At 37.1% G+C, this 14,378-nt stretch overlaps 1 protein-coding gene across 1 annotated transcript in view; it reads left to right on the forward strand.

Annotated features, from left to right (window-relative positions):
• The window catches only part of LOC109535457 (alkaline phosphatase), a gene marked incomplete in the record, with an annotated part of 238,968 nt that overhangs the window by 128,112 nt on the left and 96,478 nt on the right, over positions 1-14,378 (forward strand). Inside the window, 1 exon segment of the mRNA XM_048665554.1 lies at positions 2,526-2,749. Coding sequence (XP_048521511.1) covers positions 2,526-2,749 — 224 coding nt within the window.

The following is a 14,378-nucleotide window of genomic DNA, read 5'->3' on the forward strand; positions in this document are numbered from 1 at the left end:
TCAAAAAAGTTCTCTTCTACAATTTTTTGATGAAAAGGCACAGCGGCAATGATGTTTTTTGTCATTAACAGATAGTTACAGGTGGATAGCCCTTGTATAATAACAATAATCTGTCAAACTGTGACTTATTCTGAATTTTCTTTCACGAATTTGCGGATCTGCGATTAGTTCAAGGGAAATGCTACAATAACATAGCAGAAGCTGAACGAACTCACGCCAACAAAGAGTGGTTCCAGGAAGATAGTGGACTACAATCGATGTTCGGGTTCCAGGCATAGAGGAACAAGTATTGGACATAATCGAATCAGGGCCTTCCAGGGGTACTCAGAGCATAATAGCTGACACTTTCCAATGCACCAAGTAAATACCGAGGAAAGGCGTTTGTACGATATACACAGCACAGGAAGATACAAATGGAGCACGAGTTAATTAACTGAATACGAAAAGCTGCTCGATGAGAGTGGATAATAAGGAGATTACACGGACACCAGCTTGTTTGGAGTTAACCATTCAAATGTTTGGTGTTGTATGTATTATTTATGTAAACACAAAACCCCGCAGTATTCGAGATTATCAGAACAGGTTGACATTTCGTCAACAAATCTTGTTGAATTAACCGTTTATCCTTGTCTATCTTATTGTCAGTCTGTATAATTCCATGGTTACCGGAGTTTTAAATTATTACGAAGCAACAGGTATTTGCGCAATGTTAATTAGCCAGATTACCTTAAAAAACATTGCTGCCGTATTTCTGATATAGTTTTTTGCAAATTTCTCAGTTTTTAATAACAATTAATTTATTTTACTATTTTTTCTGTACTCATATAACAGCGCCAGACAACACCTCCAGAGGAATGACGCCAATTTTGAAACACCCTGTATTTTGATGAAACAATTGAGTTCATCTGTTTTGGACAAGTGGTGAATTCTTGAGTGTCGTGGTACAAAAACTTCCAGAACTTTTTATTTGGTGGATAAAATCAACTCATTTTTTTTGGTTGATGGACTGATAATTGATTCATAATTTTTATGCTCTTTGTAAAACCTTGCAGCATAGTTTTTTTGCGAAAAAATATTTCTGTTTTCTTGCCACCTAACCATGTTAGACATGCACTGCAAATATCGTGATACGAGGCATGAATTAATTGCCAATCAATCTCACAAATTTGATTCGAATGACCTTTTCTAATGAAGAAGTGACCGACATGGTCAAAGTATTGGGGTTTTGCGAAGACAACTTGCGTGAAAGCGTACGCGTTTACGCGAGCGATTAGACATATTTTATACCCAAAAACTATAAATGCTGCAAGATTTTCAACAGAGAACAAAATTATGAATACATGATCAGTGCATCCACCAAAAAAAAATTAAATGATTCCATCCATCAAATTAAAAGTTCTGGTAGTTTTTGTACCACTACACTCAAAAATTCAACACCAAAACGGCTGAACTCGATTGTTCCATCAAAATATGAGTCCTACATAAGAACAAATTCACAGCGAGTTTGAGGCAAAAAAAAAAGAACTTTTGTTATTTTAGTTTATTTTGGTTAATAAAAGTTAGGTCAGATCATCTTCTTTTGATCCAAAGAATACCGCAGTACCCTTTTGATCATGTGCTTACGGGACACCCTGTACAACTCCAAATACCATAAAACCGACTAAATTAAGGCATATTATTAATAAATTGCTTTTTCTTTAAAGCTAAATAAAATCAAATAAATTAATTAAAATTAAAATCAATTTCTTTGCCCTTTGAACTGCAGCAACACTCAATTGAAATCTATTTAGCTGGACTCTGTTTTTTGTACAAAATTGCCATAAAAAATTCGTGTATTTTCTTGCTAAATGGTATTTCCCATCAAAAGTAAATCCAGTGCAATAACTGCACTTTAATTCAAATCAGATCGATAGGAACTGAGAACACCGACTTTGTGCTAGTCCTGCATATTGTAGTTTAAAATTTCTGCTCCAAAATCATCCGTCAATCCGGTCACATTAAGAAAACCATTCGAGAAATCACGTGGATCACTGGTGGACGAGTTCGTTCCATTTCCGCAAACCGTTCCTCTCGACTGACTACTTCATTAATCCTTTTTTCCATTTTCACGTTTCGAACAATCAAAATGCAATCGATTGTCGTTTCCCGTTCATTATATCCAGTGGAAACTGGAAAGTTAGTAGATGTTGGATTATTTAATTATTGTCGCCAAACTAGCGATTATTTCCGTCCATTTTTCCCACCAAGCTAACGCAATTGGGACCCCGAAAAAATAAATAAATGCGTTGATTGGTGAAAGACAGTCTATATAAATTAGTGGCGCCAATTGAATTTGAATTCCTAATGCCTTGCACCGTCTCCCCAGAATTCATTAGGACAATAAAGCAATTTCATAGTCTGCAGAGCTTTAACCACCACTAGGGTAGCTTAAATTCGATGCGATGCAATTGCTTTATTCTTACGCGAAATATTCACACTAGTAATTGAGTGTTTGGTGACTTTCATAAGTTTGCTTTCCCTTTCAGATAAGGAATATTGGTATGAACATGCCAGGATCGCACTGAGGAAGCGGCTGCAATATGCGACCGATCAAAGACCTTTCGCAAAAAATGTCATTCTCTTTGTTGGCGATGGAATGGGCGTGGCAACCACAACAGCTTCCAGAATTTTGCGAGGCCAACGAATGGGCAATAGTGGAGAAGACCATGAACTTACTTGGGACACTTTTCCGGCAGTGGCTTTGGCCAAGGTAAGTGATTTTTTTGGAAAATTCGCAGTTTTATCTCAGAAGAAAAGCCAAAGATATAAAACACGCAAAACGTGATAAAGCCATCCAAATTAAGCTTTTAAAAACAATTTTCTTAGAGCCGCGTTGTGACTGTCAAGAAGCCACTTAAGAGCCGAGTTAAACATCCAGTCGCTACGTTAACTAGACTTCTTTGTTCCCTTTTAGCTTGTTCCCGGAGCCAAGGCCCGACCTGTGATCATTGAACAAAAATTATGTTTTTTATTATTGAACAACAAGTTGTTTGATTGGATCCATCCAGGTAGACCGACTTGACTGAAATACATCTCAAATCAGTCAACAAATTTCAAATATCAACCTCAATCTGCAATAAGAAAACTTCAGAGACAATAATCTTAAAAAAACTTAGTCCTTAAAAGCCCTCTCAGAAAATGTATCTGCAGGACTGAAAGTCATTGTGGTTATGAAAATTCTGTTCCAGCGGATTTGTGGTTAGTTTTTCAATTGTACTCTCCGAAACTGGTGATATAACAACTTACAACATGTTCGTGCGTTTCATTTTTCTTGTTGTTTTTTTTAAACTGATTTAATACTTGAAGCTAAGGGGGTAACAGCAAAATCGTCATTATCCGATGATGCACCTATCCAGGAACTTTGCTGTTAGTTCCTGGATGCCGTCCAGCAGGTCTTCTGGGTGCAGATCTCTTCTCAGCGTCCTGTTTCTGAAGTATGGAGCCTTTGCCACTATCCTCATTATCCTGTTCTGGATTACTGCCAGCTTTTTTTCTGTCAGGCGCACGCCTATCCAGCTGCAGCCGTTTGCCAATTTAAACCGTTCTTTTTGAAACCGTGTCATAAAACCGTTGTGCACTGAACCGATGCGGCATCGTGAAGCGCTCTATGCAGTTGCAGCAGTTTCAGTAACCATTTGTCAATGGAAAATATGTTGTATGTGTTGAAAATATGCGCGTTGCCTTGATGATTGTGGATTACTTTTCGTCGATAAGAATTACTACTGTTCAGTTCTCTAAGAGCCAGCGAAAATTTGTTTAGTTGTTGCGATGATATAATTCAGCATTTTTAGTCTATAAGTATTTAGTTTTCTGACATTCGTGCCAAACACGCATTTCTGTTTTTGCTATTGTGGATTATTTAATGTTATTGTGAAACAAAATGCGAGAAATTATTTTCTAAACCGGGTGCTATCATTTACGAGCGAAGAACTAGACTCAGTAAAAAGCACCTGCAAAAATTTTTATTGTTAAATGTTAATTCATATATATAATATAAATAATTTTGATTTCATACAGAAAAAGGCTATCGACCCAATCGGTCCTTCTGCCCTGTCAATTCATTTTTAAATGAAAATGAGATTTTTAAACATTTTCGCATATAAACCGTATATTTTATTTAATCACTCTAGTTTTTTTGTTCTTGAAGTGGTTACTTCTGACATATGTTTTGTTTTTGATTTTAGAATATTTTATTTTTAGTTTACCAATGTTAACTAAAAACTCAAAAAGATTACTTGAAGTTCCATTACTAACTAAGGAAAAAACCGATAATTTCCCAAGCAAAATTCTAAGTAGTTTTCAGATAGCACAATTTTGACCTGAATACTTAAAATGTGTATTTGAATCGTTATTTGTCAACTTGTCAGAGTTTAATAGACAATTTTTATAATGCTGCTAATCATCTCAATTTCCAAAATGTCTTTTTGCTTAATAGTTTAAAAGGTATATTGACGGGAACTGCTAAAATAATTGAAACTATCACTGCGGTAAAACTAATCATCGAGGAATTGATGAAACTTTTAAAGATCAAAGAACGTTATTACTGGCCTAATCAAAAAGACTCTGTGCAAACATAAACCAATGTGAAATTTGCATTAAAACTAAATATGACAAACACCCTGTAAAAGTTGAAATGAATATTACCCCTACTCCGACTAGACCGTTTGAGATAATTCATATAGATACCTATACACTTGAACAGACAAAATTCTTAACCATCATGGATAGTTTCTCTAAATATGGTCAAACCTATCATTTAAGATCTTTAGCTGCAACCGAAATTGCTGACAATTTATTAATTTTCATTTCACACCATGGCGTTCCAAATCAAATAATTTTAGATAACGGAACCGAATTCAAGAATGCTGCTGTTACAGAATTATTGCAGTTACACAAAATTAAAATCCATTTTGTTTCTCCACATCACCCTGAATCAAATGGTAATGTAGAAAGATTCCATTCAACCTTAAGTGAACATATAAGACTTTTAAACGCCCAAAACTTAAAAAATTCGATGGTTTCCCAAAAAATCACATATGCATAGCAAATAGCTTATAATCATACTATGCACTCTGTAATCAAGATGAAGGCGATTGATGTTATTTCACATCACTGATAATGACCCTTTTGACTTAAACCTTGACCAACTATTATTATCAAATTACATTTCAAACCATAGAGATAAAACAAAACTTCTTTACTAGACACGTAATCAAAAGCTTGTGAACAGTAAAGAAAATGTCATCAGCAAAATTAACAAAACTCGTGAAAATGCCGATTCCTTTGAAACACGATAGGACGTTTACTTGAAGAATTTTACTCGTCAAAAACTGGCAGAACAGTTTACTAAACCTGAGAAAATCATCAAGGTCAGTAAACATCGCAAAACAGTGACAACAAATGCCCATGGAAAAATTCACATGGCCAACATAAAAAGACCTCTTCGAAATAAGTTTAGTTTTGACTAATAAGCTTTTATTCTTATGCAACCAACATATTATATTGTAAGTAGTTTCTTAGCACTAGCACGTACTATTAACGCATATATCATATAACATTACAAGTATTTAGATAAAACAACAATCATCATTTTTGCTTTCAGGCTAGCGAACAGCATCCTGCTGTCTAATGTCTAAGCATCGGATTGCAAGATAAGATTGTTCTCCGAAAGTTGAATGACAATATAGGAATAATTCCCATAAAATTAAGAAACACAAAAATGCTTGATTATAGATTTACTTTAATTCAATATTATGATCTTAATCCATTTTTTATTGAAATCAATAAGTTGCATTTAAAATCTCTAAACATCATCAGTATGTTCAAAACGAATACTGACTATTTAGAAGACAATGCAATTTATGTTCAAATACTAAGAATTACGCAAACCAGGGTAGAAAACAAATTAAAATAAATTTTACCTTATTCGCAACGAATTAAACGAAAACCGGTAAATCTGTTAGGATCAGTCTTTAAAGCACTAACTGGGAACGTAGATGCCTCAGACGGCGAGCGTTACGATAAAATTATTAAGCAAATTCAATCAAATCAAAACCAATTAGCCGAAAATGAATTTAAGCAAAATTCAATATTGTTGCAATTAATTTCAAAGTTCAATAACACTATTGAAGAAGTTGGCAAACACGAAAAATGGTTGGAAACCAGAATTAAACAAATAACTTATATTGTGCAGAAAACTACTTTTAAAGACAACTCAATCTATATTAAAAATATTTTAAGTAAAATTATCAATCTTTTATATTTTCTATATTGATTCTCTCTTACAAGACATTGAAAATTCAATAACATTTTGCAAGCTCAAAACTATTCATCCAAGTATAATAAAATCTCTAGATCTCCTTTTAGAATCAAAAAGTTTAGAGAAACGTGTAGGTACAGAACAAATGCCGTTACAACCCGAATTAGGCAATATTCACTTAATTGAAGATATCATAGATATAGAATGTTTTACTCACAATAATAAAATAACTTATTTGTTATATATTCCAATTACCAGTAAAGAGAAATTCGAACTGTTTCATTTATATTTCACACCAATTTTGAAGGAAAGTCGGTTCAAGGCAATTTTGCTGTGGAATAAATTTCTAATAAAATCAAAATTGCATTTTTCATATCAAAATCAAGGCGGTCATAAGATCTCGTCACAGCAATACTTCTGTGATAGGAAAGATTTAACAGAAATAGACGAGATGAACTGCCTTTGCGCGGTGTGCCTGTTATCCCAAATGAGAGAGTGTTCTAGCTGTCAACCAATTGAAATCCAGATCGAAGAACCAATCATTAATCAACTCTCTAACTCACACCAATGGTTGATCCTCAGTCCACAGGAACAGAAAGCCGAATTGCAATGCCCAACGCAAATTGAAGCATTGAACCTTCTCGGTACCTACATCATGGACATTCCTAGACGCTGCAAATTCTCAATAAATAATCAATGTATTATCAATGATGAGAAAACCTCAAATGCCAGCACGCCGATACTGTTTCCGGAAGTTAACGAAGAACCCACCTTGATGCCTTCTCTAAAATTGGACTTTAAGGTAAATGACCTTAAATTGGATGGACTACAAGAACTTCGATCTCAAATACTATCTGCGAAACCACAAAGTATGATGCCAATGGGAGTTTCAAAAACACCTTTAGTTTGAACAACCTTAATTTATGGTTTCCTAAAGTCAAATGTTGCATATTTCTGCTATATCAAGTTTAGTCAAAAGCCGTGCTATAGAAGACCAACAGATGCTATCAGATGCTCCCTGAGGGACCTCCTTTTCAACTGCCCAGTACCATACAGTTGAATCTAAGGGATGGAGGAGTTATGTGACGGTCCTATACGCGTTCCGCTGAATCAGCGAAATGCTGACAATGCGTTTACTGCACATTTGCGCTGATTACCAGTGACATCATTTTTATCTTTCAACAAATACACATGCAGAGTTTCTTTCATAAAAAATAAACGTGTCAGTAGAGTTTCGTTGTTTTTTAAAAACGGCTTTGCCATATTCTAATAGTCAACTCACGCAACGTTTTAACGTGCTATTCTCCGATAATGCAATAAATATCTATAAACAATAAAAAAATACAATTATTTGGACGGATCCTAACCCCTGAAAATCCCTAGCACGAATCATTTAGCAGAAAATAATTTGATATTGTTGAGACGGATTAATTTTTTACAAACTGCTTGTTGGATATATCGCCTCAAAAATCTTTGTCTTTAAAAAAGATAGAATTTCCTCACGTCTTTTATTACAGATTGATAAATATTGCTTTTGATTCGCAATAAGAACGAATTATTTATCTAAAAGTAATTAAGAACTATCACCTAGAGGGTATCCTGCGACACACTTAGGCTCAAGCTGTAAGAGAAAATTCCAATTAGTAAACAAATTAATTTGAAAAATTACCTTGACGTTTGGATGGGTATTTTCTGCTATCGTTATCAATGAATGAGTGACTCTGGGGTCGCCAACGTCACCTTTCTTCAGTAATTTATTTATGGAAAATTTTGAATCAACTTTCGTAAATAGTCACAAATTTAAACCAGTAATTTGGTGGCGTTTATGACGTATTTCCCATTTACAGTCATGGCGAACAAAAGCTTGATGATTTTTTATTTTATCTGAACAATAAAGAACCAGCAAATAAATTCACTATTGAAAAGGAACGAAATGACGAAATTCCTTTTTTTGTTATACTGATTCAGACAAATTTAAACAATTTCGAAACTTTAGTCTATAGAAAACCTACTCATACTACTCAAAAGAAGTAATCCAATCAATCGCAGTGCAATGTAGCCAATTTGTTGACAAATAGTGTAATATACAATAGTAATATTTAAATATATAAAGTTTTTAACGTGTTTAGCAGTAGATCCTAATGGCTAAGCGATATAGCGGCTGCGGATGGTCGGTATTTAACGTAACCGCTAAAATAACAGTGTTCCAAACGCGTAACGTGAAACCGTAGTTACAGCTAGCCCATTTAACCTTTTTTTGGAACCGTCTCATAAAACCGAAATAGCGGTGCGCATTTCGGACATCGTCAAGCGATCTATCCAGCTGCAGCCGTTTTCCAATTTAAACCGTTGTTTTTGGAACCGTCTCATAAAAGCAAAACAGTTGTGCGCACTTCGCACCAGCTGCAGCCGTTTGCCGACTTAACCCGTTCTTTTTGGAACCGTCTCATAAAACCGAAACAGTTGTGCGCACTTCGTAACAGCTGCAGCCGTTTTCCAATGTAACCCGTTCTTTTTGGAACCGTCTCATAAAACCGAAACAGTTGTGCTCAGTTTGCACCAGCTGCAACCGTTTGCCGACTTAAAGGTTGATTTTGAAACCGTCTCATAAACCTCAAAAAGTGGTTCGCGTAAGCACAGAACCAATGCGGCATCGTCGAGCGGTCTCGGTCTATCCAGTTGCAGCAGTGTCAGTAACCATTTCTCAACGGAAAATATGTTGTGTGTAGTTGCACTTTGCCTTGATGATTGTGTATTACTTTTCGTTTATAAGAATTACTGTTCAGTTCTCCATTCAGCGTTTTTAATCTATAAGTTTCTAATATTCATCAAAATATGAGTCTTACATAAGAACAAATTCACAGCGAGTTTCACTAAAATACATCGTACCATTCTCCCGATATTTCAAAAAAGATAATGTTTTTGAAGAACTTTGGCCATCAATAGCAGAGAAGCCAGACATTTTTTGTTTGTAAAAGTTCGGCCAGCTCGCATTTGATGCAAAGAATATCGCAGTATCCTTTTGACCATGTGCTTACGGGACATCCTGTCTATACTTCTGAAATCAGGAAAAAATCCAATCGACCCGTACAAAAATATGTAGGTTTTATTAAAAAAAAAAAACATACTTTATGCCGAATTTTGACAATTCCGTGTTTTATATTTGTATTTTAAATTCAGATTTAAAAAAATTGAGTAAAATTAATCAACTTTTGTGTTGGACAGTTTCACAATTTACTTGAGATCCACAGGAGGTGTCAACTTATGAGGAAACACCCTGTACAATATATCGAGATCGTTATCAATATATTTAAAACAAAAATAGAAGAAAAAAATTGAGAACTTTCGCGCACAAAATAGTTCTGGCGGTCGTTCGGAGATGCCTACACCCATCTCCGACAAATTCCCATCGCATCGCCCGACAACATCAAAATGCGCGTGCTTCACATGCCCAACCAAAACTGCCTCCAGCGAATTTAGTTTTCTGACATTCTGCAAAAAATCGTAAAAAATGGGATTTCTCAAGAAACTTAGCTCGAGAGGTGTATGCCCATTACCAGCAAACTAAGCAGAATGTACACTTGCATATGAGCTATGAGCAAACTAAGAGTCTAAGACATAAATTCCATCACAGTTGAAACGTAAAATAACAACCGTTTTTAGCAGAATGTGCACTCGAATTTGAGCAAGCTGGGCATTTTTAAATATAAATTTAGTCAGAGATGAAATAAAAGTTATTTGAATAGTAATAAACGTTGTAGGGTCGACATATTTTTTTTTTATTTTTTTTGGTGGTACCAAAATTAACTTGAGTAATACTTCGTCCAGGTTTGCCAAACACGCATTTATGTTTGTTGTTATTGCGGATTATTTAATGTTATTGTGAAATGAAATGCGAGATATTATTTTCTAAAGCGGGTGCTTTCATAAACGCGCGAAGAACTAGAATCAGTAAAAAGCATCTGCAAACAATTTCATTATTAAATGTTAATCTATTTTTAAATGAAAATGAGATTTTTTAACGTTTTCGCATGTAAACCGTATATTTTATTTAATCACTCTAGTTTATTATTAGTTTTTTGTTCTTTAAGTAGTTACTCTAAAGGAAATCATTATGTATCATCACTCTGCATTTTTAATGAAAAATTTAAAAAGGAACATGTCCCTTTTGGAACCGCACTTTCAAACCTATTACCAAGGTGAAACTGAAACGTTCTAACTCGTTACAGAAAAATAACCGTTTAGCACACCTCTACTGCGGATGAGTTTCATTTGATACCCTGGAAAGCCTGCTTTTATCATCTTCGCAATCAGGGCCTGGTGCTAAACTTTGTCCAACGGCTTGAACATGTCGAGGAAGACGGCTCCTAGATAACGTCCTCGGCTGTTCAGCTGTTGGATTATCCTTGTTGCTAGCCGGGCTGACAGTGTGTTTGTGCCATCGCCTAGCCTAAATCCATGTTGCTCATCCATAGCAGTTTCTTGTCCTCCTCCATTGTCTCCTGGATGTGGCTCAGGATACATATCTCTATGATTTTTCCATTGTTGGTGGTAGACTGATGGGCCTGTAGGACGACAGCAGCTTCCTTCTTGCTCCTTTTTCGGCACCAATACCACTATTGCCTTCTTCCAGGTGCTTGGGAAGTATTGTAGTTCTATGATTACGTTTTCCACTCTAGTGAGGTCGTCTGTTGTTGTTTTAGGTAATTTTTTGAGGACTTCATTTGCGATGCCGTCATGTCCAGGAGCCCTTTTCCTCTTTGCCCCCTTAATGATGCCCTGAATGATCTCGTTGGCCACTCTCTTGACTTTGGTGGGCTGCCAGTTTTAGAAGTGGGCCGCTACTATGTTTTTCACATCCTCTTCTTGCTCTGGGTGATCAACCAGGCATACCCTGTATTCGATCTCCAGGTGATTGGCAAAGAGTTCGACTTACTCTTTGTGGTCCACAGTGGCGGCATTAGCGACAATGTGAACATATTCAGTTTCAAACAAGGATTACAACTTCTTGTTGCTACTTAATCTACGGGTACTTAAATTCTAACATCAGTGGATTTATTGACATCACAGACTTAATCTACCTTAACCTAAACAGCCTCCCTTGCTTCCTATAAACAAACTTGTAGCTAGCCCATGGTCCTTGATGCGGTGCACTGGTCATCGCATGTGGTCCACGTCTTCTTCTTAGACTGTGTCCGCAGCGAGAGGTCTCATGAAGAAACTTCTTTCTGCAAGAAACCCTGAGAGTGGGATTCTTGCTTTCCGAGCCCCATCCAGGAACTTTGACGTTAAGTTCTTGATGTGGTCCAGCAATTCTTTTGTTTTCAGGTTTCGCTGCAGTGTGGTGTTTCTGACATAGTAGGGAGCCTTTGCTGCTACCCTCAAGATCTTGTTTTGCTGAGCTGCCAAGTTCTGTCTCTGCGCGATGCTGGCCGTGGACCAGGCAGGCGATCCATAGGTCAGCACCGGGCGCATCAGTTGTTTGTAAGCTCTCACCTTGGTTCGCAGGAGGAGCCAACCTGTCAGCATTGGATAGTATGCATGGAGCAAGTACCTTGTTTCGGCAATTTTGGCTGCCAACTGGTCGTGCCATACCAGACGTTTATCATAGATAACCCCAAGATATGTGATCTTGGACCTCCATCGTAGCCTTTGTCCTCCGAGTTCTAGTAGGCCTGGAAGTGGTTGCCTTCCGGCTGAGAAAACTATGGCTTGCGTTTCTCCGGGCTGAATTCCATTTTCCAGTACCTGCTCCATTTCTCGATCTTGGCGAGCTGTCTTGGGAGTTTGGCTGTCATTCCAGAACCTTTTCCAATTGCCGTGAGTGCAACATCTTCGTTGCTTTTGTCATTGGAATGTCTGCCATGTAGATGTTGAACAGCAGGGGACCCAACACGGACCCCTGAGGTACTCTTGACATCATCGTTCTGAGCCTGCTGCGTCCAGACAAATAGCTGCGGATCACCCGGATTTGGTGCTCAGGAAACCCTGCCTTGATCATCTTGGCAACTAGGATGATGCCAAAGCTTGTCAAATGTCTTTGCCATATCCAGGAAGACGGCTCCTAGATTGCGTCGGCGGTTTAACTGCTGCAGGGTTCTTGTTGTTAGTCGGACGGTGAGAGTGTTTGTGCCGTATCCCGGTCTACACCCATGGGGCTCATCCAGCAGCACCTCATTCTCCTCTATTGTTTCCTGTAGGTGGTTCAGGGTTCAGGTTCCTCTCCATGACCTTGCTCGGTGTAGGCAGTAGGCTGATGGGCCTGTAGGACGTAAGCAGCTTTCTGGTCTTGCCTTTTTTGTGTACCAATACCATTATTATTGCCATCTTCTAGGTGGTCGGGAAATATTGAAGGTCAAAAATTCCCAGAGGCATTTTCTCTCTTGGCCCCTTTGATGATGTGCTGGATGATCTCTTTGGTGACTCTTCTGGCTTTGGCTGGATGCTAGGTGAGCGGCTACCAGCTCATTGACTGTTTTCTCTCGTTCTGTGTAATCAACCTGGTTTTCCCGGAACTAGAGCTCTAGATGGGTGGCAAAGAGATAAGCTTTTTCTTTGGGATCCACAGCGGTGTTGTCGTTTTGTTGGATTGACGGTATTGGCTTCTTTAGTCCTGCTGTGAGGCATCTAGCCAGTTTCCAGAGTTATCTTTTTGACTCATCAGCTTCTATTTCGTCCATGAGATCCTCCCAGAGTTGGCTTGCCTCTTCAGGTGTGGGTCTTGCGTTCGCATGGGTCTGTGTCTTATCCGGTTTTCCTCCCTCATTTTGGCTTTTAACCAGGGAGGAATTACGTCCATTTGGGCTATCGGAACTACGGATGTATTGTTGAGACTGCCAGGAAGTTGTTGATATTACTGGTGAGTCTTTCGGGTAACTAGTCCATGTGTCCTCGCCATGTATTGAGGGCCTGTCATCTGGTAAAACCCTTCGAACCTTCTCGGTTCGCCTGACGTAGATGGACCCAACTCTGATTTCCAACTTTTCCATTTGGATAGCAACTACGATTCCTCCAGACGTGTTTGCGGTTCGACGATCTTGTGGTGCTGTATGGATCTTTTCACTGCTACTAGTGTGCCTCTGCCCCTAGTTGGCCTATCGTATCTGTGTATCTTGTAGTTTGGAAGTGTGAACCTTTCTCCAGGTTTTAGTAGCGTTTCCTGGATAGGCAACTTTTGAACGCCATCTGTTGATCTTGTCCCCGTGTCTAAGCACACTCACTAGTTTTTTTACAAACTTTTTTTTGGGTATTTTGCCTCAAAAATGTTTTTCTTTAAAAAAGACAGAATTTCCTCACGTCTTTTATTAGAGATTGATAAATAGTGCTCCTATTTCGCAATAAGAACGAATTTTTTTATCAAAAAGTAATCAAGAACTATCACCTAGAGGGTATCCTGCGACACACTTAGGATCAAGCTGTAAGAGAAAATTTCAATTAGTAGAGAAATTAATTTGAAAAATTACCTTGACGTTTCGATAGCTATTTTCTGCTATCGTTATCAAAACAACCTAAATGAACCTAAGAAAGAGCATGTTAATAAATTGTGTAACAATAGTAGGATAATACAATATATGAAAATTCGCTCTGATAATTCGTCTGTGCAAATTGTCAGTTATGTGACTTTGACTTAATCTCATTGTTTAAATTAATAAAGGTAATGTTGGTTAATAATGTGTACGTTTCTCTGGTCTACTTCAGATTTTAGCATAGGTAACCATGTATGACTTAAATTAAATGAACATGAAGCAACACAATTATTTTGATTTAGTAAAATTAGTGGGTTTTATTTAATTTTACGTTTTTTTGTGGATTGTTCTTTTGTTAAAATTGCGGAATTATTCCATTGAATTTTATGGCAATTATCAAATGCATGTTGACAAATGTGTGATTTATGTTATACTCTGTTTTTTATTATCATGAGGTTTTGTTACTGAAATTTTACTTCTAATTGTATTTTCAGTTTTGAAGATAGTCCTAACATAATTTTTTTTACCTACTCGTTTAATTTGATCTGAAAGTCCTGGAATAAATGGAATGAAAAGGTTCGTAATAGGTTTATTTTGATTTTGTTTTGTTCGTG

Source organism: Dendroctonus ponderosae, unplaced genomic scaffold, assembly GCF_020466585.1.
Source record: "Dendroctonus ponderosae isolate FM_Combo_2020 unplaced genomic scaffold, Dpon_F_20191213v2 Dpon_F_20191213_1, whole genome shotgun sequence".
Lineage (NCBI taxonomy): Eukaryota > Metazoa > Arthropoda > Insecta > Coleoptera > Curculionidae > Dendroctonus > Dendroctonus ponderosae.